Source organism: Lampetra planeri, chromosome 5, assembly GCF_965212315.1.
Source record: "Lampetra planeri chromosome 5, kcLamPlan1.2.h2, whole genome shotgun sequence".
NCBI classification, from domain to species: domain Eukaryota; kingdom Metazoa; phylum Chordata; class Hyperoartia; order Petromyzontiformes; family Petromyzontidae; genus Lampetra; species Lampetra planeri.
Genome location: NC_136111.1, coordinates 7,331,192 through 7,357,704, shown reverse-complemented (window position 1 = coordinate 7,357,704; position 26,513 = coordinate 7,331,192). Strand labels below are relative to the sequence as shown.

Sequence of the window (26,513 nt, the reverse complement as noted above, 5' to 3'; positions counted from 1 at the left end):
TAAACCTATTATCAGTGCCCTACCTTATCACAGACCAATTCAGATCCCTATTGGTCACCCCGTGCCCTGAGAAATCTCGGCGTGCATCCGACAAAATCCCATCATCACAAGGAAGAACAACAAACAAATAGACAAACAAAAATAAAGCTCAGTTTCCCTGTACAAGAACACGGATGCGCGGCATGGGTTGACAGGTATGTACATGCATCGAAGGATAAGTATCTCCAAGAACCATTCGATGATTGGAATACTAGACTGCTTTTATTTATTAAACGACCCACAACGTACATACATCGAACCGAGTACAATAATCGATTATTTTTGCAACCGTGTGTGCTGTACAAAGCGTATTCACGTGAGTGGCTAACCCCTTCCAGCCACTGGAGGCCGCTATATATATATACTGGATATAACCCCGCAATGTTTAACAAAACAATTGATAATATAATTGAATTTCGATGGGAGCGAATCGTTACGCACCAATAATTCGGTTTCCATGGGAACAGTTTTGCATTTAAATAGTCAAACTAATGTACAGCAAAAAATTAACACGACGATCCACTGCTGGATGAAAACCTCCCCGCGCCGTCTCGAGTCATGGAAGAGGTTGTTTGACCATACTTCACCACGCTGGTCAGTGCAGTTTAGTGAAGGCGGAGAGCATAGACGTGGGAAGATAGTACAGTACAACTGATTTTGCTGCGCTGTACTCAACGCAAGCCGCAGCAGCCTATGGCACCTGTGATGCATCACATCCACCACCTCCAGCGGGCCGCCAGTGCGAGTTAGTGAAAGGGGATAGCGGTGGGGGCGGGCGGGGGGCAGAACCGATTCCACCAGACATCACTCGCCACTGACGTCATAGCCGTGGCCTGGAATCGAACTCATTGCCGGGGGATCAATAACCAAGTGCGTCCAACCACCTATGAAGGCCGGCACGCCACACGAGGCAGTGGGTGGCCAACGCCACCGCACGGCCGCTTTTGTCTCCCGAGTAAGGCGATGTTAACACGTCGCAACCACGTGCCGTCATCACTTGAGTCAACCTCGGGGAGCCGATGGGCCGGGTCAGATGATCGCCACTGACGTTGGGCCGTGAGCGGGAATCGAATTCGGGGGTGGCCGGATTCGTAGCGCAGCGAGCCTCAAATGAGTAGCTGGTGCGGTGTGTAAACAATCGCACCTGGGGAGACAAAGGCGACCGGGCGCGGTGCTGGCCACCCACCCCCTCGTGTAGCGCTTGCCCCGACACTCTTTGGAGGCTATCAGGGGGACCTTTGTCTTCGAGACGGGCCTCTGCAGTGCCACTCGGGAGGGTCGCCAATCAACCAGAAGACCCGAGTGGCGATGGCGGTGATGAGACTATGAATGCGATGTGAAACCCACGCGCACTTCACGGAAAACACACAAAAAAAACAGGAAGTCCTAAAGGCAGATGGCGGTGGAGATGAGTCTGTAAAAGTTCATCTCGAACATCACGTGTCCACTTTGCAGAAGGACGCAGTGGCATCAGCAGCAAATGACCGCGGTGATGACCCCATTGGGCTTAATGAGTCTGGGGGCATGGGGTTAAGAAGTTACGAAAGTTAAGTTAATTACCGAGTTCTTTATTTGTCTGTCCAAATGGGCCATACTGAGTCGTACGACCCTTTTGCAAGAGCATCCTGCATTGGGCTCTCATTCTAAAATATTTGCAGCCAATTAAAGACGAGGTGCGCTCATTATTATTCTTATACAACGCTTCATCCCGGTACTGATGGAAACAGATGGCGATTAGTCCACTTGCTGTACTGCCTTCTCGTGGCAGAGCCAGGAGTATACCGCAAATCTTCGATGCCTCCGGGGGAAGGGAGTTTTGCAACATCTGCGCGTGATCCACCAACCCTCGCTGCTACCTCCACGGCTCTGGATTACAGGCAGCCGCGTGCATCAGCGTAGCCACCACTGCCCGCGTAGGGGTTTGTGATGCACAGTTCCTGGAGTGGCTCCCAGCACGCGCGGCGAAACGTCGGACATCACGCCGAGCAACACGCGGCACGACCCGAACCCACATCGGAGAGCTGTGTATTGTTGTAGGTACGAAGCCAGCGCCCCAGATTCGATTCCCGCTCACGGCCAACACCAGTGACGATTATCTGAGCCTGTCCTGGGCCTCCCCCTAGGTCGACTCAGCCTCCAGCGAGTAGCTGGTGCGGTGCGTGAACATCCCCACTGGGGAGACAAAGGCGGCCGGGCGTGTTGCTGGTCACCCACCCCCTCGTGTGTTACGCCGGCCTTCATCGGTGCTCGCTAATAGCACTTGCCCCGAAGAGTCTGTTAAGGCTACGCAGGGGATCTTTGCCTCTGTGTGGGATGGGTGGTGTGGAAGTCTGCACCACACCTGCTGGCACTCCCACGTGGCGCGCCTCCACAAGGTCACCTGGTGCACACGCAAACAAGACAGGGGCAAAGATCCCCCGTGTAGCCTAAACAGGCCGTTGGGGCAAGTGCAGTTAGCGAGCGCCTTCTCGAAGGCCAACGCGACACACCGAGGGGGTGCTTGTGGCCAGCGGCTCCCCGCAGCCGTCTTTGTCTCTCCGAGTGGCGATGCTTCCACACCGCACCAGGCACTCACTCAAGGGCCGAGTGCGGACATCAGGAGTGACATCAGCACCGGTCTCGGACTCTCTTCAGCCCGATTCAACTACCCGGTACCAGCTCTGGACTTCCCCTCGATCCTCTCGGCCCTATTCAACTACCCGGTGCGCTGCGTAAACATCGGCGCTGGCTGGGGGAGACAAAGGCAGCCGGCTCACCACACCAACCCCGCCGTGCACCGGGCTGCCCTTTATAGGAGGTGCTCGCGGACAACATTTGACACCCCCACCCCAATAGTCGACAAAGATAATCCACGGGTTATCTTTGTCCTGGTTGTGTATGAAACGTCACCCCCCCTCCCCCCCACCAAACGGCCACAGCTCTCAAACCACGTCGCGCGGAGCGACTCATTCGAGGATGGCCTCGTAAATGGAATCGTCGAGGTCGGGGCGAGCCGTGGGGACGACCTCGCTGGGACGTCCACGCCGAGGCGCTGGGGACCTCGACTTGTCCACGGTGGCGTACAGGTCGCCCGTGTCTGCCGCCACCTGCAGAAGCGAGAAGAGAGAGGGAGCGAGAGAGAGGTAGGGAGCGCGGGGGCCCTCGTTAAAAAAAACAAAGAGACGCGATTGGTGCGCGCAGCTGCGAAGCGCTTCGAGTGCGCGCAGCTGATAGAAGCGCAGCCGGGGCATGCCGCAGGTGACGCGCTTCACCTTTGGGACGGGCGTCTTGCGGGAGGCTCTGTCCTGAACCGGGTTGACCTTCACTGAACCCACCCCTGACCTCACTCCTGACCCCACCGCAGACCCCGCCGGCGCTGACCCTTGCCGCTTGAGCACCGTGGCGTAGAGCTCCGTCGGGGCGGTGGCGGCGGTGGAGGGAACTCCGGGGGCCGAGAACTCATCCACTGACTGGTACAAGGAGTTGTCCATCATCACGGCGTCGCTGTCACAGCCGCCTTTGTCTTTATTGTTATCGCCATTGTCGGGGAGCGGCATCTGTGGGGCCACGCGGGCGCGGGGAATCTGGATCGTGGCGCTGGACGCAGAGTCACGCCGGGACGAGGCGTCGTCTGAACAGAGACACCGGAGAAAATAAAATATTTTAAATGTATTTTTAGTTTGTTGCTGCTGTTTGCTGATGTTGTTGTTGTGGTGATTGCACCCACAACGCCGAGCGAGCAGCAGTAGGCAGCGCTCTTTGAAGGAACTATAGATAATAAGAGTGCAGCACGTTTCTTGAATCGAGAAAGGTTATGGATAATAACATTAGGAGGGTGGGCGGGGGGGGGGGATAGAGACAATGATGGGGGGTAGGGGAGGGGATGCCAGTGTAGAGCGGTCCAGTGTGATGGAAGCGGTGGAAAGAGAGGCGAGGTGACCTGCAGTTAGAGCCCTGGGCTACGAACCTGGAGACCCGAGTTCGATTCTCGCTCATGGCCAACACCAGAGACGATTATCCTGGGCATCTCCCAGGTCGACTCAGCCTCAAATGAGTGCCTGGTGCGGTGTGTAAGCTTCGCTACTGGGGGAGACAAAAGTGATCGGGCGTGGTGCTCGCCACTGACCCCCTCCTTGTACCCTTCCGGCCTTCGTAGGTTCTCGCAAACAGCACTTGCCCCAACAGTCTGTTAAAGGCTATACGGGAGATCTTGTCTCGGGTTTTTGTTTCAACATAGCGCGGGGGTGAGACGGGCACAGTCAACCGAGTCTTCAACACGGCTAGGAGAACCAATGAGTGAAGTTCAACCACTGGATTCGAGTGTCCAACCACCACGCACACGATTCAATTGCATCGCAGGGCACTCGAAAATAAAACTAAACAGTCGACAGCAACCAACGGCAACAACAACGACAGCGACCAGTTGATGCGAGGCGCTGTACCCAACACGTGGCCTGGGTGGCACCTGCCTCCGCGCGATTGTTTGCTGAGTGTGCAGAGCGCAGCTTCGTACGGCTCTGGGCAGGAAGCAATAGTTAGCAATCGATGATGGAGGAGGGGACGTAGATTTCGTTCACCAGATTTGCCACTGTGGCCGCGTGGTGCGGGCTGATTACGCGTTAATCTGCTCACGGGGGGTGGGTGGGGGGGGTGTTCCCCCCCCCCCCCTTCTACTTCTCCTACTGCTCCACAGTTGCCGTTGTTTTCTCTGAGTCACGTCCCAAGTGTGGGGGACGCATACCTGCTAACCCCATACCGGCGCCCTACCTTAGTCCAGACCAATTCAGACCTTACTGGTCACCCCGCGCCCCTAATAAATCTCAACCTTCAGCCCACAAAGTCCCACCACCACGAGGGAGAAACACAAACAAAATAGACACAAAAAAATGCTGCCCGTATTGAAACGGTTGTACGCCGTGTGGAGCTGAAAAACTCAATTTCCCTGTACAAGAATACGGGGTAAACCGTATGGGGTGACAGCAATGGGAGCGGTGGCGCAGTGGTTTAGGAGCGCGTGTGCGCTTCAAAAGCACGGTGGTAGCGACCCGATTTCGATTCGCGGTCACGGTGAACATTAGTGGCGAGTGATATTAAACCAAGCTTTAAAAAACGAAACTATTTTAATTTTAGCAGGTAAGGCCCACTGAGCTACATAGCTTTTTTTTCGATTAAAGAAGCTACCTGGCCACAAGTGATAGCCGAACGAAGTGGCTTATCGTGTAGAATTGTGTAGCAGCCACATACTCGAAACGCAGCGTTGATTCTAAATGTGGAGGTGAAAAACTAGAGGACCCGGAGAAAAAGTACACGCGACCACGGGGAGAACATACAAACTCAAAATATACAGGCGTCAGGGTCGGGATTGAGCCCACGACTTCCTGCATGCCAGGTGAGGGATTTAACATCTCGCTACCGTGAACATCGCCGGCAAGTGATGTGTCAACGGATACCCCCTCCCCATTCCCCCCTCCCCGCCCCCCATTTATCAACCAGCACTGACCAGCGTGGTGAAGTATGGTCAAACAACCCACATGAACGACACGGTGTGGGGAGGCCCTCATCCAGCAGTGGATTGACATGTTACACCGCCACACCTGCCCAATTTAATACTGGGGGCCTCTCAAACTCCACCCGTTTGCCCGGCGCTGGTGGCTATGCACGCCTACAATCGAGCGCCTTGGAGGCGAGGGATTGGTGGATCACACGCACACACACAGAGGTGTCGTTGAAGTCCCTACCCCGTGGGTGTCAAGGTCGTCGTCATCTCTTGGCTTGCCAGGGTACGGCAGTACAGCAAGTGGATTGATGGCCATCTTTACATGGATTTAATATGGGGGATTTTCCCCCGTGCGTATGGAATTTGACCAAACATCCAGATGTAGGACCGCAGATCTTGGGGAATTGTTGGCATCGGTTAAAATTAAGCGTTTCTTTTTTGACTAGCAGGGAGCCAGGTAGAGGTGCGGCCCTGCTATTGCTTCCTCAAGCCACTGCTGGCGGAAGAGCCTCCGAATAGCACGGTTGGCTACATACGGTGCGAACAAAAAAGTTAGTTTCAACCGAATACCTCCCTTGCATCTCAAACGATGCAATGGCCAGCTGTAGTGTTTATCGATATTTTTTAGCCGATGGGACCCCCTGTTAACAGCTGTCCCTGCACGGCACAAACTAAAACGCAGGCACCGCCCTGCGAGTGCGCATTGACAGTTTGTCAATAGGGGGGGGGGGGGTCGACGTTGGAATCTTTGCGATTTCTTATTTCAATTAAGTAATTCGTTAAGACTCACCCATGGTCTGATGTGAATAGATGCGCTCGGGGTTCCCGCCCCCCTCTTCCAGCCGATCCCCCTGTGAGAGGGTGGGGGTGGGAGGAGGGCGGGGGGAGGGGGAGGTGGGGGGAGGGGGTTTGAAGCTGGGTGAACTGTCACCGTCTCACGCATTTGGCGTGAGACTCACTCTTGCGGGAAGCCCACGGCGCTCCATTGGAATGCGCGCGGATTAACCACCACCACCGGTGCTCGCTCCAAGGCGCAACTTTGCCCCAGCAGTCTGTTCAGCTGACGCCGATGGATCGTTGCCTGCGCGTGTTTTACGACTGAATGCGGTGACTAATGAGACCAACGATGAATAATGCATCTCGCAGGCCCATCCGTGCCGGTGTGTTTGTTCATGGGTTACGAGGTTAAATGTCCCGGCTCCGTGAGCCACGCATCAGCTTTTACACTTCGTCTCCGTTACCATTTAGGGTTCTTGAGCTGTGACTTCATTAGCTCTGTCAGACCCCCCCCCCCCCCTCGGGTCGGGCGAGGGAGGGGAGGGGGTCACAATATCTCGCGGCGAAGATCCAACATGGACAGGGTGGGGGGTCGGCAAACTAAAATAACAAGACGAGACATATTTAATCGAATTCGGTGTATATATAAAAAACAACAACAATCTTATAAATGTGATTAACGTCACGAAGCAGTCGTTAAAAAAGCCGCATGCGGCTACGGTAGCCGTGGGTTGCCGACCCCCTGGGCTAATAGGCAAAGGAGGATGATGATGGTGATGGTGATGACTGGAACCCGCAGCATCTCACCTGGAATGTATTGTATGCCTTTGGGAAGATCCTGCAGGGAGAGAGAGAGATAGAGAGAGAAAGAGAGAGAGAGCGACATTCTTGACTCGACACATCAACAACAACAATGCGCGACCTCGCTCCTCCAGCTCACGATGGCAGAATTCTAAGTTTGATTCCCGGCCGCGGCTAACAACCCGTGGCATTCAAGCAACGTGTGACCTCGATTGCAACTTAGCCCGTGATTTTCCTTGCGGGCCTTTGGGCCTCCGCTCAGCAAATGCGATCAATTGAACAACAACTAGAAATCGAATTTTTCTCTTTCTGCAACGTGACCGTATTATTAAATACTTTATATTAAGTTCGCTTGCTTGCTTGCTTGCGCGCTTACGACCGTGCAAATCTTTCGGTCGTTTTTTAACCCACTTCCCGTGATCCAATCGAGCTGACATTTTGCACACAGACTCGTTGTGCGTGACAATTTATTTTCGTGAAAATTTTTTCTAAAATTTTCCACTTTTTAGGGAATTTTTTTTTTCATATTTTATTTAAAATACCAATGTGATAAAAATGAAACTCTTACTCAAGAAAAACAGAAATGAATAATAAAATAAAACCGATGCCACGCATATAAAGGATTTATAGTGAAAAACTTTGTTTTTACGGCTAAATTTTTTTTCATTTTACCCCGGGTCTCTCTTAATGCATGAGACCGTTAGCCCCGATGTAGGGTACGTCGACCATCTCATCGCACCGTGCGGAGCCGACCGTGCTAATCGGAGGTGCGAAGCCGAACCGAGAACGGACCATGATATTAAAGAAGTGACCTCTGGATTTCGCTTTGACCTCCTGCGAGGGTTTCCGCCACCGCACGCGAGGGGGCGGTGTGATCCGCGCATCGCCGCGCGTCTCCCAGCAGGGCTGGCGAATTCACACCCCCACCCCGCCTTTCTCTCTCTCTCCTAGCCACCCCCACCACGATTGGACGGAACCTCCTCATTAAGGGGATACTTTCGATTTAAAGCTTTCGTGACTGCAGGGATTCATCTTCTTGGTTCTTTCGGTAAAGTCACGTAGAAGGGAGGGCAGCTGCACTTGCAGTGGTTTTTATTATGTTTTATTTTTATTATTTTATTACTTCCCTTCTACGTGACTTTACCGAAAGAACCAAGAAGAAGGGGATACTTCTCACGATTATTCACGCAGCGCGCATAATGAGCTTCGTTAGAGGCTCCAGCGAGGCATTTTATGGCAAATGTGCTTTGTTTTGCTCTACTTCCACACAGATATAAATCCGGACGCTGGAGGGCAGCTGCACTTTAAGTGGTTTTCGCGCAAACCTCCGATTAGCAACGGCTCGCGACGTACGGTGCGAAAGAATTTCAACAGACACACACACACATACAGATCATTGCTAACGCCCCGCTCCCACAACACCAGACCCCTGCTGAAATGTTTTTGTATATTATTTTATGATAATGTTATAATGGCTATCCTTTTAATTACCCAGCTACAGACTCACTGAGCGGTGAGGCCCTTTTCAAGAGGGTACTGCCACATTGAGATGTTTGGCCAATGAAAATGATCAGCACCAGACTAAAAGAACATCAGATAAATATTAAATTATCCCAAATACAACTGTCAGCAGTAGCAGAACACGCGTGCCAACAAGGACACTCAACTGATTTGGATAATGTTGAAGTGTTGTGCAAAACTAGCTACTACTGGCCAAGACTAATGAGAGAATCTATCGAAATTGAAAGAAATCTAAATAACTTTAACCGTTCGGATAGCTACCGCCTTAGTGCTGCGTGGAGGCGAATCATCAAATAATACATTCTTTACATACATGCCTACAAACGGCAGACTACTTCCATAGGGATTACCGTTGGCAGGGCTTTTTTAATAAACACAATAGACAGGAAGGACATGTTCAAAGGGCTCGCATAATGCATAATGTACTTTGCCTCAGTAATCCCCCCCCCCACACACACATTGTGCAAGAGCGCAGAAGCGTGGTCACCACATCTCCGCCTCTATATAAGGAACGAAACAGTTAGACTTCTCCACAAATCTGGCTGTCGCCTGATGAAGCTAGTTGTTATTACTGGCAAAACGGCGTACTCAGTTTGTAAATGTCGTGGCTTGGCTCTCCAACACCGATGTGCAGTACTAGTGACGAATTGGCCACGTTCTGTTTACGTGACAACCCTTACTAGTTGGCTGTGTCGGGTGGTGACGGGTTTTAACGACACATTTACATATTTACGCGATCTAACCCAAAAACTCTGTGATGAAATTTGTTTTTGTATAATTGGGAGTTTGTTTTTGTATAATTGGGAGTGATATTTATTTTTTATTTTGTTCCAAGAGTCGAGCGTAGGAAGAAAACCCACACGCAAGCGAGGAGATAACACTGAAATGTCAGCACAGATAGATTTAAGAATTCCGTTGCTATCCTGCCCATGTTTTGCCCACCATGTTTTCCGCATGTCCTAAAACAACACGCACGCACACTGAATTTCTCTCGCGCGCACATACACAGCACAGACAAAGGTCCCCCGTATAACCTTATAACGGACTGTTGGGGCAAGTGCCGTTAGCGAGCACCTATGACGGCCGGCACGGCACACGAAGGGGGTGGGTGGCCAGCACCACGCCCGGCCGCCTTTGTCTTCCCAATGCCGATGTTTACGCACTGCAGCAGCTACTGGTTTCAGGGGAAACCCAGGACCGGTTCAGATGTTCGTCACTGTTGTTAATTGGTCGTGAGCAGGAATTGAACTCGACTCGCCGGGTTCGTAGCGCAGAGCGCTAACCACTGTGCCACCGCTCCCCAGACGTACGCACACACTCATACGCACACACACTAACATACTGCCACATACACACACCAACATAAATACACTCTCTCACATACATACACACTATATCGCACACACGCACTCTCTCACCACACAGCAAAGACCGTCAACATTCACCGCGAAGTGGCTGCCAGTGACGTCACCACGGCGCTTGTGCCAGGCTAGGTGCACTCTGAGGCTATCACGTGAAGTGTGGAAAACCTTGCCGTTGCAGGTCACGGGACAGACCCAGGTGTTATGAGTTGACTGAGTCACGCACTTGCGCGCGCGCGCGCACACACACACTCGCTGTCTCTCACACACACACACACTCGCTGTCTCTCACACACACACACACTCGCTGTCTCTCACACACACACAAAATAAAGACCCCCCCACCCCCGTATAGTCTTAACAGAATGTTGGGGCAAGTGCTGCGAGCGAGCACTTACGAAGGCCGGCTCGGCACACGAGAGGCTGGGTAGCCAGCACCACGCCTGGTCGCCTTTGTCTCCCGAGTGGCGATATTAACACATCACACCGGGTACCCATTTGGGGTTGAGTCGACCTAGGGGTGGCCCGGGACCGGTTCAAATATTCGCCTCTTTAAATTTTGTCGCGAGCCCCGAATCGAACTCGGATCGCCGGGTTCGTAGTGCAGCGCGCTAACCGCTGCACCACCGCTCCCACAAACACAGACACACTCACACACTCCCCAACGCTGACGTGCCCACACAGACACACGCGCGCGCGCCCACTCTCGCTCGCTCGCTTGTCGCCCTTATTAAAACAAAATAACGCGAATGCATCAAACTCGGGGCGTGTAAATGTCACGGAATAAATGCATGTGTTAATGTTGCACCCGCCGCGACTAAAAATAACTCCTCGTGCATGACCCCCCCCCCCTACCGCCGCCTCGTCCTCTTCCAGCCTCCCACCTCCTCATTATCATCGTCAAGGAGCGTAAACCATCATCGTCGTCATCACGCGACCTCCCGTCGTCATCCTCGTAGCAGCAGCAGCAGCAACGGCCCTTTGGCTCAGCCGTCGAACAAACACGGCCTCGCTGCATCGCGCGCTTTCAGATGAGCTTCTTCGGCCGCCTGCCACGGTCTTCACCTCCGACTTCAGGGAGCCGCTGGGAGCTACGCACTTTGAAATCCTCGAGATTGAAAACTCTTTTTTTTTAACAACTTATTTTTGTGTTTAGTTTGTTGTTGTCTTTCCCCCACACCTCCGATTAGCACGGTTGGCTACGTACGGTGCGAAAGAAGGTCAACACGCATTCTTGATACTCTCACGAGAGCGGTCGTGTAGCGATTAGCGCGCCTCGCTACGAATCCGGAGACCCGAGGTGGATTCTCGCTCACGGCCAACACCGGTGACAATTATCTGAACTGGCCCTTGGTCTCCCCTAGGTCGACTCAGCCTCAAATGAGTACCTGGTGCAGTGTGTTAAATATCGCCACTCGGGAGACAAGGGCGACCGGGCATGGTGCTGACAGCCCTCGTGTGCCGTGCCGGCCTTCATAGGTGCTCGCTAACAGCACTTGCCCCTTCAATCTGTTAAGGCTACATGGGGGAACTTTGTCTTTGTTGTGGATTAAATCCATCTGTGCGGAGCTGTCTCTGGGTTCTCCAGTTCCCACCCGAACCAAGTCACTCGTTAACGGGATTCATGACCAAACATCCCATCCTTCTGAGAGCGAGTCTTGAGACTCATTGCCGCTCTCCTGTAAGGCAATTAAAGGCATTATTGTTGTGGTAATTACGTATTTTATTTGGTAATAGGAGGGGTTAATGTTGGGGAAGAGGCGGTGTTTAATTAAGGTCCACACTCAAAATACGCGGCATTAAAAACTCATTTGATCCGACCACCCTCCCTCGAGACACGCACACACACACGCATTATGCGCGCCGTGTAAAATTACGGTAATGAATAAATAAATACATAACACTGGTAATGTCCCTCCACGTCATCATCATCATCAGCTATGGTCAATCCACTGCTGGATGAAGGCCTCCGCCCAAGCGACTTCAGACAACACTGTGTTTGTCCCGTCACACACAAACACAGAAAGACAAACACCCCTCCGTGCAGACTGTAGGGGCAAGTGTGGTTAGCGAGCACCGATGAAGGCCGGCACGGCACACGAGGGGGTGGGTGGCCAGCACCACGCCCGGCCGCCTTTGTCTCCCCAGTGGCGATGTTTACACACCGCACCAGGTACTCATTTGAGGCTGAGTCAACCTAGGGGAGGCCAAGGACCGGATCAGATAATCGTCACTGATTTTGGCCGCACTATATCACACAAACACTCTCTACATATTAACTCTGAGTCTGCCCTCATTTGATGTCCTATTGTATCAGCAAAAAAACTTTTAAAATTCACCTGCGCCCCCCCCCCCCTCTCTCTCACCAACACCCGCAAGCCCCCGCGCTCATCCAGCCGAGAGAGAAAGAGAGAGAACTCGACGCCAGGGCAATCGTCCTCTCGGCGCGAGCTACTGACGGGAAGACAAAGGCGGCAGGGGGGAGTCGCTGCTGTACCTGCGGCAGGTGGCGCAGAGGGCGAGAGAGGCGGCGAGCAGGGCGAGCAGCGAGGCCGGCGGCAGCAGCAGCGCCCAGCTGCTCCAGGGCGGCCCGGGCCCCTCAGCCGGGGGGGCCATGGGGCACGGCGAGCGGAGCCCGGCGGCCAAGTCCACGAGGTCGTCGACGATCCGCGCTCGTACCAAAGGTAAAGCCACAGAGGCTACCACCCCCACCAACACCCCCACCAACACCCCCCGTGTGGCCTCAATAGACTCGTGCGCGAAGTGCTCACGCGACACACCGAGACACGCAAACAAAGGCGAAGAATCCCCAGCCTTTAACAGACTGTCGGGGCAAGTGCTGTTTGCGAGCACCTATTAAGGCCGGCACGGCACACGAGAAGACACACAACACACACACACTGATACACACGCACTGACACACACACACAGACCGAGACACACAACACACACAGATCAAGACACGTAACAAACACACACGCACTGAGCCACAGACCGAGACACACACACACTGACACACACACTGACACGCACGCAGGTAAGGAAGGAACCAACCCACCCCCCTGTACCTTATCGGCCGCTCATTGCTCGCCACAATACAGGTGGCGCACGCTTAACGATTGGATGCGTCGTGTTGTCGACTGAAGGAGATGTAAGATCGCGTGTAGGTGTGTGACACACACACACACACTCGCGCGGGCAGGTGTGTGACACACACACACACTCGCGCGTGTAGGTGCGTGACACACACACACACTCACTCGCGCGTGCAGGTGTGTGACACACACACACACACTCGCGCGTGCAGGTGTGTGACACACACACACACACTCGCGCGTGTAGGTGTGTGACACACACACACACTCGCGCGTGTAGGTGCGTGACACACACACACACACACTCGCGCGTGTAGGTGTGTGACACACACACACACACTCGCGCGTGTAGGTGTGTGACACACACACACTCGCGCGTGTAGGTGCGTGACACACACACACACTCACTCGCGCGTGCAGGTGTGTGACACACACACACTCGCGCGTGCAGGTGTGTGACACACACACACACACTCGCGCGTGCAGGTGTGTGACACACACACACTCACTCGCGCGTGCAGGTGCGTGACACACACACACACTCACTCGCGCGTGCAGGTGTGTGACACACACACACTCACTCGCGCGTGCAGGTGCGTGACACACACACACACACACTCGCGCGTGCAGGTGTGTGACACACACACACACACACTCGCGCGTGTAGGTGCGTGACACACACACACACTCGCGCGTGCAGGTGTGTGACACACACACACACACACTCGCGCGTGCAGGTGCGTGACACACACACACACACTCGCGCGTGCAGGTGTGTGACACACACACACACACACTCGCGCGTGCAGGTGCGTGACACACACAAACACACTCGCGCGTGCAGGTGTGTGACACACACACACACACTCGCGCGTGCAGGTGTGTGACACACACACACACACTCGCGCGTGCAGGTGTGTGACACACACACACTCGCGCGTGTAGGTGTGTGACACACACACACACTCGCGCGTGCAGGTGTGTGACACACACACACACACTCGCGCGTGCAGGTGTGTGACACACACACACACACACACTCGCGCGTGCAGGTGTGTGACACACACACACTCGCGGGTGCAGGTGTGTGACACACACACACACTCGCGCGTGCAGGTGTGTGACACACACACACACGCGCGTGTAGGTGTGTGACACACACACACACTCGCGCGTGCAGGTGTGTGACACACACACACTCGCGCGTGTAGGTGTGTGACACACACACACACTCGCGCGTGCAGGTGTGTGACACACACACACTCGCGCGTGTAGGTGTGTGACACACACACACACACTCGCGCGTGCAGGTGTGTGACACACACACACACTCGCGCGTGCAGGTGTGTGACACACACACACTCGCGCGTGTAGGTGTGTGACACACACACACACACTCGCGCGTGCAGGTGTGTGACACACACACACACTCGCGCGTGTAGGTGTGTGCACACACACACATACTCGCGCGTGTAGGTGTGTGACACACACACACACTCGCGTGTAGGTGTGTGACACACACACACTCGCGCGCGTACACCTAAGTCATCATAATCGTCACTAAATATTAAACAGCCCGTAATAACCTGGCCCCCGTGACTTGCTGCCAGTGAGTTTTAGACGCATTTACGTGGCCTCAAAGTCCCCATGCTGAGCTTCTCTCGCGCCGTACGTAGCCAACCTTGCTCATAGGAGGTGCGCGCAAGTGCACCTAGCCTGGCACCAAGCGTCGACGGCTGTGTGTCCCTATGTGTGTGTCGTCATTATGATATGTGTGTGTCGTCATGATGATATGTGTGTGTGTCGTCATGATGATATGTGTGTGTGTCGTCATGATATGTGTGTGTGTCGTCATGATGATATGTGTGTGTGTCGTCATGATATGTGTGTGTGTGTCGTCATGATATGTGTGTGTCGTCATGATATCTGTTTGTGTCGTCATATGTGTGTGTGTCGTCATGATATGTGTGTGTCGTCATGATATCTGTTTGTGTCGTCATGATATGTGTGTGTCGTCATGATATGTGTGTGTCGTCATGATATGTGTGTGTTGTCATGATATCTGTTTGTGTCGTCATGATATGTGTGTGTGTCGTCATGATATGTGCGTGTCGTCATGATATGTGTGTGTCGTCATGATATGTGTGTGTCGTCATGATATGTGTGTGTGTGTCGTCATCAAAATATGTGTGTGTGTCGTCATGATATACGTTTGTGTCGTCATGATATGTGGGTGTGTGTCGTCATGATATATGTGTCGTCATGATATGTGTGTGTGACGTCATGATATGTGTGTGACGTCATGATATCTGTTTGTGTCGTCATGATATCTGTTTGTGTCGTCATGATATCTGTTTGTGTCGTCATGATATGGGGAGCGGTAGTGCAGTGACTGGTTAGCGCCCTGCGCTACGATCGAACCCGGCGATCCCGGTTCGATCCCCAGCTCACGGCCACCACCAACCCCAGCGAAGATTATCTGAACCAGTCCCGTACCGCCCCTAGCTCAACTCAGCCTCAAATCAGTACCTTGTGCCCTTGTGTAAACATCACTACTGGGGAGACAAAGGCGCCCGGTTGTGGTGCTCGCCACCCACCCTTTCAGTGTGCCGTGCCGTGCCGGCCTTAATAGATGCTCGCTAACAGCACTTCTTAAGGCTGTACAGAGGATATGTGTCTTGTTGTGCCATAACGATAATAATAACAGCACTTCAACCCGGCAGACTGTAAACGTCTCTCTCTCTACAAGGGATCTTTGTATTTGCACGCTTGCCCGCGAGACGCGGTGTGGAGGAGAGCCGTAGTGCAAAGGTTATCGCGCGCGGCGCCACAATTCCCACTACCGGAGTTCAATTCCGTCCAAGCATCTGCGCGGTTGCGGCGGCGTGTACACATCAGCAGCACTGGGGAGACAAAGGCGGTCGGGCGTGGTACTAGCCAGGACAACCCCGTTGTGCGCCTCCGCGCTGGCCTGAACGCGTTCTCGCTTTGCCGCAGAACATTCCATCGAGGCTACACGGTGGAGATGGTGTGCGCGTGTGTGTGTTGAACGGTGGGTGTGCATCTACCAGTCGTCTCAGTCAGCCAACCCGTGGCACCTGCTGGGTCTGTCCCGAGACCTCCCTGTCAGCGAGCCCTCGACACTCCACGTGGCCTCAAAGTTGCACCTGGCCTGGCACAGGCGCTGTGGTGACATCGCTTAGTGGCGAATGGCGGCTCCGTGCGTGTGCTACAGGTGCGTTGCCTTTGCTGCGGCCACGTACCCCGTTGTGCGCCGTGCCGGCCTTGATAGGTTGTCGATAACAGCCCGAGCACCCCAACAGTCTGTTAAAGGCTAAAGGCGATACAGAGGGGGGTGGTGGTGGTGGTGGATCTTTGTCCTTGCGGCTCGCGCGGGGGGTGCCTCTCTCCGTGGCACGAGCAAACCAAAAAGTTGTGGCTGCTGAACAGGCCATGGGCGATCAACTCCGGTCCGACCAGGGCCGCCCGCGTCACTGCCACGGGTCCACATTCTGCAGCGCCCGCATGCTCGACCCGGCGCGTTTGAATGCGTTGGAATGTCGAGAGTGAATGCGAGGTAGTCAGAACTCCAGTAAGCGTTCCATTCCCCCGTCCCCCCCCCCCCCCCAAAAAAAAATCTTGCCTCTCCCTCCACACCCACGGACGCACCTTCCGGGTTCAGGAAAAACAGCTGTGAACCGTGAAGACTTAAACAAATATTAAAAAAAACAATCAACAGATTCGTCAGTAACAATGTGTGTTGCCTCCGAAACGTCGTGATTTTTATTTTAATTTTACTTTTATTAATTGTAATTTTTTTACCTACGTGACTTTACCGAAAAAACCTAAGAATATGAATCCTTGCAGTCACGAAAGCTTCAAATCCAGAAGTAACAATGTGGCCATAGTGTGATAGCAAAATATAGAATAGGCGACGTTTCAGGTACTGGTCCTTCATACACTTAATTTGGTGTGTTCTTTGAAGGAGGGTCATCGCCCGAAACGTCGCATGCTATATTACATATGTATATATTTCCCCCTTTATCAAGGCCACGCTGTTGTTGTTGCCGGCCGTGTTTTGTTGTTGTTGTTAACTGTGCTTGTGCACCATTGCCAACGCAGCAGCAGCGTCATCACCAAGGTGGCAACTAAAGTCTTTGCTAGGAAACGGTTATTATCGTGATCTCATCATCATCATCATCGTTATCGTACTCATCATATCATTCTCTTTTCGCAGGGGCTGTACTTCATGATGATGACGATGGCGATTATTACGACGGTTCTTTGACGTTAGGAATCGTCAAATTCCGGGACAATCTCGAGTCATTGCCGCAAAGCAACCATCACCATCACCACCACCATCGCCTTCATCATCATCTTACTACCATCATCATCCGACCATCGTTATCATTATCATCTTCCTATCATCATAATCATCATCTTTCTATTATCATCATCCGACCATCATCATTATTCGGCCATCACATCATCCTGCATCATACCCGTCATTATTTCATCAGGTAACGTTGGTACTCTGATTCCCATGAGCAAGTTCGGTGTTTACAAAAGTACTCGTGTTCATTGCATCGCTGTGATCACGAACATCTCTCAGCGCTTCTCCTCCGTTTGGACGTCAACGTGAAACGAATTCTTTGTTGATGCTGCGCGGTGCAGTGGTTCACAAATAACAACTTGAAGTTTTGTTATTATTATTAAGGCAGTGTTATTGGTGAATGTGGTCAGTTTGTTGTTGTTGTCATCGTGGACGTGTTCCGCTGTTTTGAGTTGTGTAACTTGACAATGGAAGGAGTGGTGGTGCAGTGGTTAGCGCACTGCGCTATGAACCTACCGGCCAATCTCCCGCTTGCGCCCCCCCCCCCCAAATAGGAAGGATGGGTTTAGCACAGTGGTGATTAAGACCTGCTCGGTAACGTACGGTCACACAACCTCTCCAGCGTCCAGCATGGCATGGAGTCCTTCACAGTTACGAATGAAGCAGAACCGTGCACCTACACTGTGATCACGCGAGTGGCAACACGACACAAACCCGGCGACCCGAGTTCGATTCCCGCTCACGGTCAGCACCAGGGACGATTATCTGAACCGGGTCCTGGGCCTCCTCTAGGTCGACTCAGCCTCAAATGAGTACCTGGTGCAGTGCGTAAAACATCGCCACTCGGGAGACAGAGGCGGCCGGGCGTGGTGTTTGCCACCCACCCCCCTCGTGTGCCGTTCCGGCCTTCACAGCTGCTCGCTAACAGCACTTGCCCCAACGGTCTGTTAAAGGCTATGCAGGGGACCTTTGTCTTTGTTTAGACGTACATATAATTGTATGTGCCCAAACTGGTGCAATGATCCAGTATCCTCCCGGACTGCCAACAACGCCGAACAATGATTCAAGAAAGGAAGTTAATGATTCGTGAACAGCCCCCCGTACCATAGTTTTGTATTCGTTACGACCTCTGTGAAGTTTGCAATTTTACATTTACAGCCAATCATCGTTGCAGGTAGGGGTCGATAAAATTCGAACCTCTTTTTTTGGGGGCTCCTATGGATAGACTTATCCGCCCGGCCTCGTCCCGCCATTTGGAACGTGGAATTTCCACAAATTGGCTGTGCACAAGTGAGGCGATTATTTGATGAGGAAATAATTAAGGCTTGTCTTGTTTTCTCGAACTCGCGACGTGCTGGAGGGGGGTGCGGTGAGCGCTGCGCTTCGAAACACGGCGACCCGAGTTCGATTCGGTCGACTCAGCCTCAAATGAGTAGCTGGTGTTGCAGTGTGTAAACATCGCCACTGGAGAGACAAAAGCGGCCGGGCATGGTGCTAGCCACTCACCTCCTCGTGTACCGTTCGGCCTTCATAGGTAGCTCGCAAACAGCACTTGCCCCAATAGTGTGATAAAGGCTATACGGGGGATCTGTGTCGTTGACCAGATGTGTATAACTTTACGTATTATTACACAGCAGCATTTGTTTAAGCGATGGATGTTGAACTTTTCTCGCACCGTACATCGCCAACCGTGCAAATCGGAGGTGCGATCAGTAAAACTCTTGACCAGTTTCGAACTCGCATCGTCCGAGTCAGCCCCGTCGGGCTTAACACTGTGATACAAATACTCTGTCACGCGTGGCTGTGGCGCAACCAGACTCAAGCAAGCGCACCCTGGACCGGGGTTTACGACCTTCTGCGTCTCCACATCAGCAGCGTCGGGGCGCGCGTGGAAGCGCCGCCCGGGGTAGGTAAAAAATGAAAATTAAAGAGAATAAAATAAAAATCACGACGTTTCGGAGGCAACACAAGCTTCCGTCTTCAGGTGGAACTGTCACAGCACGATAGCTTAAAATTTAAAAAATTTTCCTACGTGACTTTACCGAAAAAACCTAAGAATATGAATCCTTGCAGTCACGAAAGCTTCATATCTAGAGATTCTCTCTCTCCCATCGCGCTCTCTTTCTCGCTGTATCTCTCACTCTCTCTCTCGCCGTGTCTCTCTCTCTCTCTCTCCCTACCTCCTTCCCTCTGAAGATAAATTTAGATTTCTAAAATGCGCCCGTGACCCCAGGCCTCGCGATCAGCTCAATGGAAAGGTCGCGGACAAAGTGGCGTTTGGATGTGGTCGGCGGGGGGGGGGGGCTGGGAGTAGAGGGCAATTGATTTATAATTGCTTCAATTTACCGTGGGTTGCAATTAGGATCGGCTCGCGTGTAGGTGTTAGGTGGATAATTATTACATCACGGGTTTTGTGACAGATGGCGACCGCCTGGGAGTAGGTGAGCCATTCATCCAGCAGTGGATTGATAATGGCTGCTGCTGCTGATGATGATGATGATGATCATTACCGTGCGATGAGAGCGGTGGAACAGTGGTTCGGCGCCGCGATATGAATCCGGCGACGAGCTGATGTCAGAATCGATCCTGCTCACCCCAATCTTCACCAACCCACCCTGACCAGCGTGGTGAAGTATGGTCAACAATACCCCTTGGGCGGGCGAGGGGGTCCGGTGTTGATTAAAGAAAGTACACATCTGTACACGGACAGGACACACACACAGCCACCGGTTTATAGGACGCGACCCTCCAACTTTCGCTTTAAAAATGCAGGGCTAAAAAAACACGCGTCTCAGAATTCGGAGAATAGTGTAACAATACTGAGGGACTGAGAGAGAGAGATGTATGGGTGGGAGGGGTGTGCGGGCTGGTGGTGAGATACCACTGGGTGAGTGGGAAGATGCGCGAGAGCTGTTTGACCCGTTTTGCATGGGCCTGGCCACACGGAATGTGCCCGATCTCGTCCGATGTGGGTCTGCTCAGCAGGTTTCGCGAGCCCGAACGCCGCTGGAATAGGCTAACAGCAAAACCCCGTGGCCCTTCAACTCTTCCGTCTGTGCGGGGGATAGAGCGTTTCCCCCTCGCACGCGCGGGTTTTCTCACGCGTGCTCCGGTTTACTCCGATTGATTGACCGATAACGCGTCTATATATAGATGGAAAGAGAGATAGAGGATTGCAGAACGTGGGCAATTGTTGGCGCTTTGCTGTCAGCTTGCTTCCCGCTCGTCTGTGGTTCGACCTCGCGCCTCTTGACTCGTTCTCTGAGCGCATAGTGTGTGGCATGTTACAAATTTAAACCATTTCTATTGTTACATTTTATTATTATTGCCATGACAGGCGTTGTAGGCTGCTGCGGGACTACGTGACGGACATCAAAGGGCAGTGCAGCGACATCTATCGTTGTACTGCACTGCTATGCTCTCACGTTGCTCTCTCCTCCGTCTTCACCAACCCGCAGTAACCTGCTTGGTAAATTAAAATATATAATCACCGATGACCATCATCCACGGCTTGGGGAGGCCCTCATCCAGCAGTGGATCGACAACTGAAGCCGTGCATAGGGCCGGCATTAAGGTGGCGGGGGGGGGGGGGGGGATGCTACTGGGAGCAAATATCGCTTTGTCCCTCTCCCCCCTACTCCCCCCAATCCAGGTGCAATCACCACCCGATCCGACAGAAGCCGGAGCGCCGTGCCCGGCTGCACGTGCGGCCACCCTTGACCTTACGAGCCCTCCGCGTGCAGTCCAGCCCGCATCACAGCCACTCGCTCGGCTTTTCGACTCGAAACATTCTCCGTGGCTCTCTCCTCTGATCGTTTCCGTGCGTGGTGAGCAAAGTTCCACGAGGGTGGGTTGGGGGTTGGAGGAGGGGGCTGTGGGGGCGCGGGAGAGGTGGGGGGGGGGGGTCCATCGCACCCACGCGTGCCACACGTTTTCCCCTGTCACCCATCCTCAACCATCTCTCCACCCCGCACTGGACACACCAGCACTCTGTCCTATGAGAAAGAGCGATTAGAGCCGTCAGTATCGGCGGTAAAGTTGCGGTCGTCTGGCCCACAGCTCCAAGTGACACGGGCAATGTTTTCTCGTGGGCTGCGGTCGGACAGATGGGTCCTATTTTGAGAAGGGTATTGGGTAAAAATTGCGGAGTAGAGAGAGAGGCCGTTTTTTGGTTGGTGTCGTTTAAGGGTGGACGATTGTGGAGAAGTAGAGCGAGTGGCCGGTGTGGTGTGGTGGTGCGTTGGGGTGGGGTGGGGTGGTGGGGTGGTGGGGTGGTGGGGTGGGGTGATGGGGTGGGGTGGTGGGGTGGGGTGGGGTGTGGTGGTACGTTGGGGTGGGGTGGTGGGGTGGGGTGGGGTGGTGCGTTGGGGTGGGGTGGTGGGGTGGGGTGGTGTGGTGGTGGGGTGGGGTGGTGGGGTGGAATAGCTTCGTAAATGTTGAATTGATCGCCGGGGACGGAATAGATTTTCTTGAGTTTTGTTAACATCGCGACAAGGTGATTACAGTCTGCAGCGATTGTCACCCGGGAATGGCTAAAACAAAACCACGCGAGCCGTTCAATCAACGGTGATTATTTGAAGACAGAATGCAGACGTGGGGTTTAATAGAGTATACGATGCAGCTTGACTCTATGAACGTAATCCGAGTGCAAAGAAGCTCAGAGAGAGAGAGAGACGCGCACACGCTTGGTATTGCACCGAGAGGCGCGGCGAGAGGAACACGTGGGGACAGAGATCACCCGCAGATTACAGACGAGGGTCAACGCCGTTCAGGGACGGGCTCGTCGCTGCAAGGGAATGATGTTCGATGTTCAAGACTAGTGACGGGAGTGGCTGGCAGCCAAGGGATGGAATGCGTCCGAGAGGTTTGACCACTCGGCGGAAGGAGGAGCGATTAAGAAGATAATCAGCGCGTGCGCTCGGCGCTGGGTGGATTATTGCAACGCGCGATCGTACAGGGCGACGGCGGCGACGACATGGGGAGGTCTTCATCCAGCAGTGGATTGATCCTGGCTGATGATGAAGAGTGATGATGACCAATCGCACTCCTGTCCATTGGTTGCCCCCCCTCCCCCCCGCCCGTACGCAGCGGCTATAACAAATCCACGATCTCGATCACAGTCCGCGCTGCGTGTAGCCGATTGCAAATGTTTAATAGATTTATATCCACACAGCGACATCATCAGCAGCAGCATCGTCGTCTCGTCATCGTCGTTTACTCGAATAACATGATAACATGGTACATCTATATACTATGTGTGTGTGTCAATGATGCATGTTATTCACCCTCAGGCGTAAACAGTTCGTCACCAACCGCACAAGGTGCCTATCGCTAGAGAACGTAAATAGGTGGCAGAGTTTATTATAAAATGTAAATATTCTTTGTGTATATATATATATTTTTCACAGCACGCCATAGACATTTAGAAAGCGGCGCTTGACGTACACACACACGCCACACACAGCGGAGTAACTCTTTAATTTGCTACTTGCGAGATGTTATCCTCACTCATCTTCTTGGTTCTTTCGGTAAAGTCACGTAGAAGTGAAATAATAAAAGAATAAAAAATAAAACATAATAAAATAATTCTCACGACGTTTCGGCCACAACGCAAGCAGCCGTCCTCAGGTGAAGAACAGGTCTGTCGGAAAGACAGCGTCTGAATGGGCACCACCAAGCTTGGCAGCGTATATTTAAGCTGGGTTGGAGGGGGGGAAGGGGCGCCTTGACAAAGGAATTTGCATATCTTGATATGCAAATTCCCTTCTACGTGACTTTACCGAAAGAACCAAGAAGATGAATGCCTGCAGTCACGAAAGCTTTAAATCGAAATTTCTCACTCATTTTCAGAGGTTGGTGGTGGTGGGGGGGGGGAACTTTCGCCGATAAGACATCATCAGTGCGAGGACCGTCACGTTTCGTGTCTTGTCGGAGGCCCGCACTAAAGTGTCACCAGGGGCCTTGCAATGGAGAACCCCGGCGTCGACTTCCAATGGGGATGTTCGTGCCATGGCCCAATCGAGCGACAGCTCAGCTTTGACGAAGCGCGCTTGTTCGAAGTGAGGAGCACTCGGTCCATGAATTGTTATTGTTGTTATTACTCTTACTCACCCCAGGAAGGTGTGTCTAGATGTTAGCTATATCACCGGATATACAGGAGGCCGTGGATTCAATCATGACACCTGACGCCCGCTCCATATTTGGAGTTTGCATGTCTTTCTCTCTCTCTCTCTCCCCCCCGTGGTTGCGTGAAATTTTCTCTGGGTCCTCAACACGCGTTGAGAGTGTTTGGCTGCTATTAATTTCCACGTGATAAGCCACTTCGCTGAGTTACAGTTTGTGGCCAGGTCGCTTCTGAAAAAGAGTCATATAGCTCAGTGGGCCTTAAATGGTAAATAAAAAAAAATGTTTAGTTTAGTTGTCAAGGATCTTTTTCAGGAGAGCCCTGCCACGTGTTCGCAGTAGGGGGCGATGATTTCCACGTAGCTTTCAATTGAGTTCATTTGCGGGTTGTTATTTTTTTTGCATTGGCAAGTCATGGACCATGACGCCGACATGCCAATGGGCTGCTCTTGCAAACGATGTCACGTGATCTTTGAAGTCCACCGTAAAGCAGACGGCGCATAGTATTGTTACTATTTATGGTTATTACACCCGAGGTAATAATCGGTGCAGCCGCTGGATTTTGAACCGGGAACATCTTCGGCAAGCGACGAACACGTGTTACCGCTCGGCCGTGTCACCACCCGTCACAACCACTATCATCATCATCATCATCCTCGTCACCATCGTCCTCATCGCCATCATCATCATCGTCGTCGTCGTCATTATTGATGTCCCAAAGTTTAAATCCCAGCTCGGAATACATTTTCCCCTCGTTGGACCTCTCAGAGATCACGGCTCACGCCACGTCATCATCGTCATAGCTATAAAAGCACTTCACTCTCCGTGGAGACATGTGGAAGGCACTGAGAGCCAGGTCTGGTGAGTGTGATATCTCTCAAGATTTCTGTTTTCTCAGATTCGATATTAATCATGCTTTACTGATTTTTTTTTCACATTCTTCTCTCCAGACCTCTCACGTGTGCAAATTTCCCTGGTTGTTGTGTGGAATTTCTCCACCTTTTTTCTCGATGTATTCAGAATTCACCCCAAAATGTCTCGGTATTTTCACAGATTTTTGTCTACGTCAAATATGTCTGATTTTTTTTTCCTTCATATTTTTGCATTTGCAATTTTAACACGGACAACCCGGAACTGAAATGTCTGCTCTGAAAAATTCCTTCCTTTAAAAAAATACACTTTACATGCAACTCAACATTCCCCATTTGTCCTGCGCGTTGTCACCGTGTCTCCTTCCTCCCTGAGACAATGCCAGACTCTGAACTTTCCGAGCAGCCCCATACGTGCATATGGTGTGTATGGGACACTGTTACAATATTCACGAAGTGGTATGCAGCACAGACGTTTATACGCAATGCAGTGAAGTTTCAGAAGCCGCAGGCAACAGCAACGACACAGAGCAATTTGGTGGCAGAGAACGCGTTGCCCTATTTACCACCCCCTCAATCGCCACCACATTCATCAACGATTCCCCCCCCCCACCCGACTACCCTTAACAGACTGTTGGGGCAAGTGCTGTTAGCGAGCACCAGCTATGGAGGCCGGCTTGGGTGGCCAGCACCATGCTCGACCGCCTTTGTCTCCCAAGGGGCTTGAGGCCTTCCCCTTGGTCGCTAACCCCTTGGTGCCGCTGCTGCATTGCTCGTCCCGGTCACCCTGCACCACGTGGTCCCATCCAGAATCGCTTTCGGACTAATAGGAACGGGGTCGGGTGGGGGGAGTTGGTGCGTGCTTACTGAATAAGAGCCAAACACTATGAGACATCTACTTTACCAGTGGCAAAATATAGTAGTAGGTTTTTACCCTTTCAACTGGTACAAAAACTGGCACCTTTATACAAGGCATCATGTTTGCAATAACCACAACACAAGCAGTCAAAATGCAAACAAAAAGAAACAACTCTGATGATGATAATGATATGTATCATTGATAATGATATGTATCATTATCATCATCAGAGTTGTTTCTTTTTGTTTGTATTTTGACTGCTTGTGTTGTGGTTATTGCAAACACGATGCCTTGTATAAAGGTGTCAGTTTTTGTACCAGTTGAAAGGGTAAAAACCTACTACTTTAAGAGCCACGTTGATAATTTAATGCAATCGTTATCAGCAGGCAAGCTCTAGCCACTGCTGGATGAAGGCTTGCATGATCGTGGCCATCCCGTTTTTGTTTGTACTGCATTAATAGTAAACTGGGGCTTTTTTTTACGTACACTTGTTGAAGGTCAGTGAAGCTGAAAATTTTACCAGCGCGATAATAATATTCGTTTCAAAGCGGTAGCTTGTTTTCTGTGTATGTCACAGTTAATTAGATGTCGTTACCTTTTCCATGGCGGTTAGAGCGGTGGACCAGTGGTTAGCGCAATGCACTATGAACCCAGCAAAGGGGGAGATAATACAGATTTTTGGGTTAGATCGCATTAACATGAATGTGTTGTTAAACCCGCCACCACCCGACATTAGTAAGGTTTGTCACGTAAACAAAACATGCCAATTCTTTACTCGTACAGCACACCAGTGTGTTGGAGAGTAAACACACAGCGTTTACAATCCGAGTACAACTTTTCGCCGGTAATTACAACCAGCATCATCAGGCGACAGCCAGAGTTGTGGAGAAGTCCTCCTCCTGTTTCGGTCTTAAATCGAGGGATAGATGTGATGTCGTCACTTGTGAGCTAATCGGGTGCCGAGGCCAGAGGGAGGGGCATTAATGTCGTCATATAAATAACAATCAATAGATATCCAGGCGGGTTTGACGACGCATTTATATTTACGCGATCTAATCCAAAAACACCTCTAAATGGATAATATTGGTCGCGAAAGCCTACTACTATTGCTGTACGTGTTAAATCGAAGGGGGGAGATGTTCGCTTCGCGTGAGTTTTTTGTTTGTGGAACTGGCCAAAGAGTCGCGCGTGTTAGCGATGTTTAATTATTTGCTTATAATAAATCAACATCGCGGCAATCAATGGCTTCAGCCACCAAG

At 52.1% G+C, this 26,513-nt stretch overlaps 1 protein-coding gene across 1 annotated transcript; it reads right to left on the bottom strand.

Annotated features, from left to right (window-relative positions):
- Positions 1 to 239: 239 nt before the first annotated feature.
- LOC144718762 (uncharacterized) lies at positions 240 to 13,160 on the bottom strand. The gene is made up of 5 exons (XM_078594280.1): positions 12,473 to 13,160; positions 7,100 to 7,130; positions 6,306 to 6,366; positions 3,291 to 3,649; positions 240 to 3,125 (listed from the first exon to the last, which is right to left on the bottom strand). Exons 1-5 carry the CDS (start codon positions 12,589 to 12,591, stop codon positions 2,985 to 2,987), a joined length of 711 nt encoding a protein of 236 aa, XP_078450406.1. The 5' UTR covers positions 12,592 to 13,160; the 3' UTR covers positions 240 to 2,984.
- Between the last annotated feature and the right edge of the window lie 13,353 nt (positions 13,161 to 26,513).

What these genes read in the sequence shown, in the direction of transcription:
- LOC144718762 (XM_078594280.1), bottom strand. Translation starts at nt 12,591, where the DNA reads ATGGCCCCCCCGGCTGAGGGGCCCGGGCCGCCCTGGAGCAGCTGGGCG. An exon ending in CTCTGCGCCACCTGCCGCAG is followed by an intron (nt 7,131 to 12,472) that starts GTACAGCAGCGA and finishes CTCTCCCTGCAG; the next exon opens with GATCTTCCCAAAGGCATACA. An exon ending in GCAAGACGCCCGTCCCAAAG is followed by an intron (nt 3,126 to 3,290) that starts GTGAAGCGCGTC and finishes TCGCTTCTGCAG; the next exon opens with GTGGCGGCAGACACGGGCGA.